Source organism: Echinops telfairi, unplaced genomic scaffold, assembly GCF_000313985.2.
Source record: "Echinops telfairi isolate 266 unplaced genomic scaffold, ASM31398v2 ScPeMD7_2291;HRSCAF=2852, whole genome shotgun sequence".
Lineage (NCBI taxonomy): Eukaryota > Metazoa > Chordata > Mammalia > Afrosoricida > Tenrecidae > Echinops > Echinops telfairi.
In genome coordinates this window covers 48149839-48153394 of record NW_022106189.1, presented here as the reverse complement: position 1 = coordinate 48153394, position 3556 = coordinate 48149839, and the positions used below count along the sequence as shown (strand labels likewise).

Genomic DNA, 3556 nt, shown 5'->3' with positions numbered 1-3556 from the left:
TTCCCTGAGTAAAGCTAATTCTTCACTTCACAAAAGGCCATGCAATGTTGCTAATTAAAAATTAAAAACAGGCCAGAAGACAGAGCAAGCAGGATCTGGAACCTTTTCCAAGCAACGACCGTGTGCCTGGCTCCATCCGAGCGGGAGACAGCGAGAAAACCACCCTAACATAACCAGGCATGAGAAGGGCCAAGGCAGCCTCTTTTATTAATACAAACGCATTTGCGTGGAAATAAGCTGGTGGGATAAACATCACATGCCCACGGGTAACCATCTGGAACTGGGTTTACCGGCTTACCGGCATTTTATCATTTTTCAACAAGGAACGTGTTATTTCGTGAGCACCCAGAAGACACAGGAAGGAGGACATCTCATTTCCTGCATCGAGCTCAGCAGGGAGACTAATCTGGGAGCTGGAGCCCGTGCCTGGGGGCTAGGCCACGGGGCCTCTGCCCCTCTGTTCATGGTAGCTCCGAACCCCACAGCTCAGCAGCCGGACCTTTGCACTCCTGTTGCCCGCCAGCCAGAGGCGCATCCACAGAGAACAGTGCCAATGGCACTAGTTTGAACTGGGTGGTGGGAACTGATGAGGAATAGCTGCTTGGTTTCACCCTTTTGAGGGGTAGCCATGCCATCCCAGCCATGCCCCCAGGCCTCTGAAGCGCAGCCTGGCTCTTTCTCTGTGGTTTCCCCCATCAGGCCGGCTGAGGCCAGCCTCCAGGAGCCCAGAGACACTGTGTTGTTTCCAGACTGGGGGCTGCCCCCTGGAGAGCAGGCTTGTTCCTGACCAAAGACCCCAGCAGATCGTTTAAAATCTCTGGGTCTAAGAGCCTCAATTCCCAACCCCCTTGCATTTTCTTCCCTTGGTGCAAATACCATCTGTTATTTACTGTGGACACTGCGCGGTGGCAGCTGGGAGTAACCCCATACCGCTCCTTCTACCAGTCAGGCCACTGTAGAGGGCATCTTGTGGCCCCATATCCATGTCATTCAGGAACCTCAGGATGGGAGGGAAACACGAGGGTCTGGGCAGGTGAGCTGAACAGAGCTGCCCTGAGACGTGTTTGATGTCATTACAGGAAGTGGACAGAGATGCAGAGGGAGGACAGGCCTCCTGGCCCACCAGCAAAGAGTAGACAGACCAGGGGGCTGGCTGTGCTCTGGAGGGCAGCACCGACTGCCCCCAAGAAGTTCAAGCCGTGTCCTGTGGCCCCCTCAGGTTCATCCTACCATGGGATGCCCACAAGCTCAGGCAGGGGTGTCCCACTGTGAGCACTCAAGAGTGGCTACTTTTTCTGCCTCCCACAGGGAAGTATATCAGCCATTTCACTACCAGTCTGTCCAGGGAAGGACAGAGTAAGTGGGGCGGCAGCCTTCACAGCACAGATATGAATGGGTGCAATGGGCTCCACTGGCTAACCTGTGGCCTCCAGCCAACTCCATCCTTCCCCTGGGAAGTTCCACCCTCCCAGCTAGGAGGCTCTGAAAGCAGGGTTGATGAGCTGGGGGTCAGGGCAGAAAGAAAGCTGGGCACCTTCATACTTCTCTGCCGCTTTCACCTGCCCAGAGAAATGGCTCTGGAATTGAGTGTATTAGTGGAATCTTATAAGCAGGAAACACATACAGACTGCTTGCTGGGTGCTGCTTTTTTAACTTGTGTATAAACATCATCATCCTGAAGGGATGCTGTTTCACCTAAGTGCGCTGCAGCCGGTCTAGCTCAGGTTCTCACACACCAGCAAGCTGCCCCATGGACTCGCACTAACTGGTCAGTTTTAGAACCTGCCTTTGCCCAACCTGTCTACAGCTGGTTCTAGAGCAGGACCCGAGGGAACATGTTGGGACACAAGAAACTAGTGCCACCAGGAGGCTACCCAAAGCATGACACACACACCCCCCCCCCCCAAAATCCCAAACCAGTCCTTTGCCAGAGAGGACTCATGGTGACCCCATTGGGCTGCATGCAGACTACAGGAGTACAAAGCCTAACCTTTCTCCTGTGGGGAGTGTAATGGTTTCAAAATGCAGGCCTTGTGATTGGCTTAAGGAACTCAGCCAACCCACTCAGGGTACTTGCAGTTTCTTAGCTAGGAGCAAAATGGTCAGGCAGCCAGACCTCAGGTGCTGAGGGCTCACTCCACACACAAATGTGGATGATTCCCCAGGAGCCAACATGGTCTTGCCCTCCATGACAAAGGCCAGCCCAGTCCATAAAGCACACTACAACACCATGTGGGTCTCGGAGTTTATTAAAGGCCCTGGCAACACTACTTCTTCTTCTCCACATCCTGCTCTGCAGCCTCCTTGGCCCTTTTCGCTCGGATGCCAAAGAGCCGGGCGTTGGCACGGGCCATGCGGAGACTGGCAAAGGCCTTGAAGTCCTTCTCTTCTTGCGTGATAACCCGGGCTTTCTCCTTCTTGTAGACCTGAGGGAGGGTGGGTTTGGAGGTGGGAGAGGCTGCTGTGACTTAGAAGCAGAGGCTTTAGGCACCACTGAGGTGGCAAGACATGGAGTCTGCCCAGATAAGGGCTGATAGACCCTCTGTAGGACCTAAGGCCTGCATGTGGTGGGGCTTCCTGTCTGCGCAGCAAGCCAAAAGGACCATCTCCCTTCTGTGATTGGAGTCCAGGGTGGACTACACTGCCCCCACCCCCACGCCCCACGTGGGGGCTTACCAGGAGAGTAACAAAGGCCCTACCCACACAACCTGTTGAAGAGGGAAAAACAAGATCTATGGCTTAGGGTTGTTGGGGCTCCTTCAACGCAGAAACTCACTTTCAGCCCTGTCCCTATCACTAGGCACCCCGACTTCCCGATTCAGTCAGTAATGCAAGCAAACCAGTCACTTACATTTCGGATGGGCATCACAGGTCCAGTAAGCTGTGTGGCCAGTTTGAGTTCCTCCGCCTGTTGACAGTGTTTAGGGATCAGCCCTCAGGATGGAGCCACAACCTCACAGTAACCTGCGCCCGCCCACCCCCCTTTGTCCATGAGCTATGTTCAAGTCCCACAGGACCCTCACACTCCCTACTCCTTGCCAACAGCAGCCAGCAGCCAAGCCAGGTGGATGCAAAGCTATGCTTCAATCTAATGCCCTGGAACCCTGAGACTGTGGGGAGAGGAACCCCAAATCCAGACGCTGTCACTCTACTCTGGCTCCAACAGAGTAAGTAGCAGGCGCTCCTTCTGGATAAGGAAACTCCAAGGCAAATAAACAGTAAAGAGGGCAGTGCGAGTGGTTAACAAGGAATTCTCCCCTCCTTAAATGGATCCCCTTTGCTCAGTGTGAAACCCGGCTGGCATAGCTGGGCCTTGATAGCATGGAGTACAGCAGTCACCACAGCACCCCTGGCTCCAGGGGGCCCACCCTCAGGACTCACAGAGCTGTCTCCCTTCTTGGGGGCCGAGGGCTTCCTGGGGAAGAGGATGAGCTTGGAGCGGTACTCCTTAAGTCGCTGCACATTGGCCTGCAAGGACTCGGTGGACTTGTTCCGCCTCCGGGGGTCCACGGAGATGCCGATGGTCCGGGCCACCTTCTTGTGGATGCCGGCCACC

General features: G+C 54.8%; 1 protein-coding gene across 1 annotated transcript in view; it reads right to left on the bottom strand.

The window, feature by feature from the left end:
• Nucleotides 1-2231: 2231 nt before the first annotated feature.
• The window catches only part of RPL13 (ribosomal protein L13), a 2372-nt gene continuing 1047 nt past the window's right edge, over nucleotides 2232-3556 (bottom strand). Inside the window, exons 3-5 of the mRNA XM_004704732.2 lie at nucleotides 3382-3554; nucleotides 2852-2908; nucleotides 2232-2426 (exon numbers count right to left, since the gene is read on the bottom strand). Of these exons, the coding sequence (XP_004704789.1) occupies nucleotides 2268-2426; nucleotides 2852-2908; nucleotides 3382-3554 (389 nt within the window). The 3' untranslated portion in view covers nucleotides 2232-2267. The remainder of the gene's footprint in view (nucleotides 2427-2851; nucleotides 2909-3381; nucleotides 3555-3556) is intronic.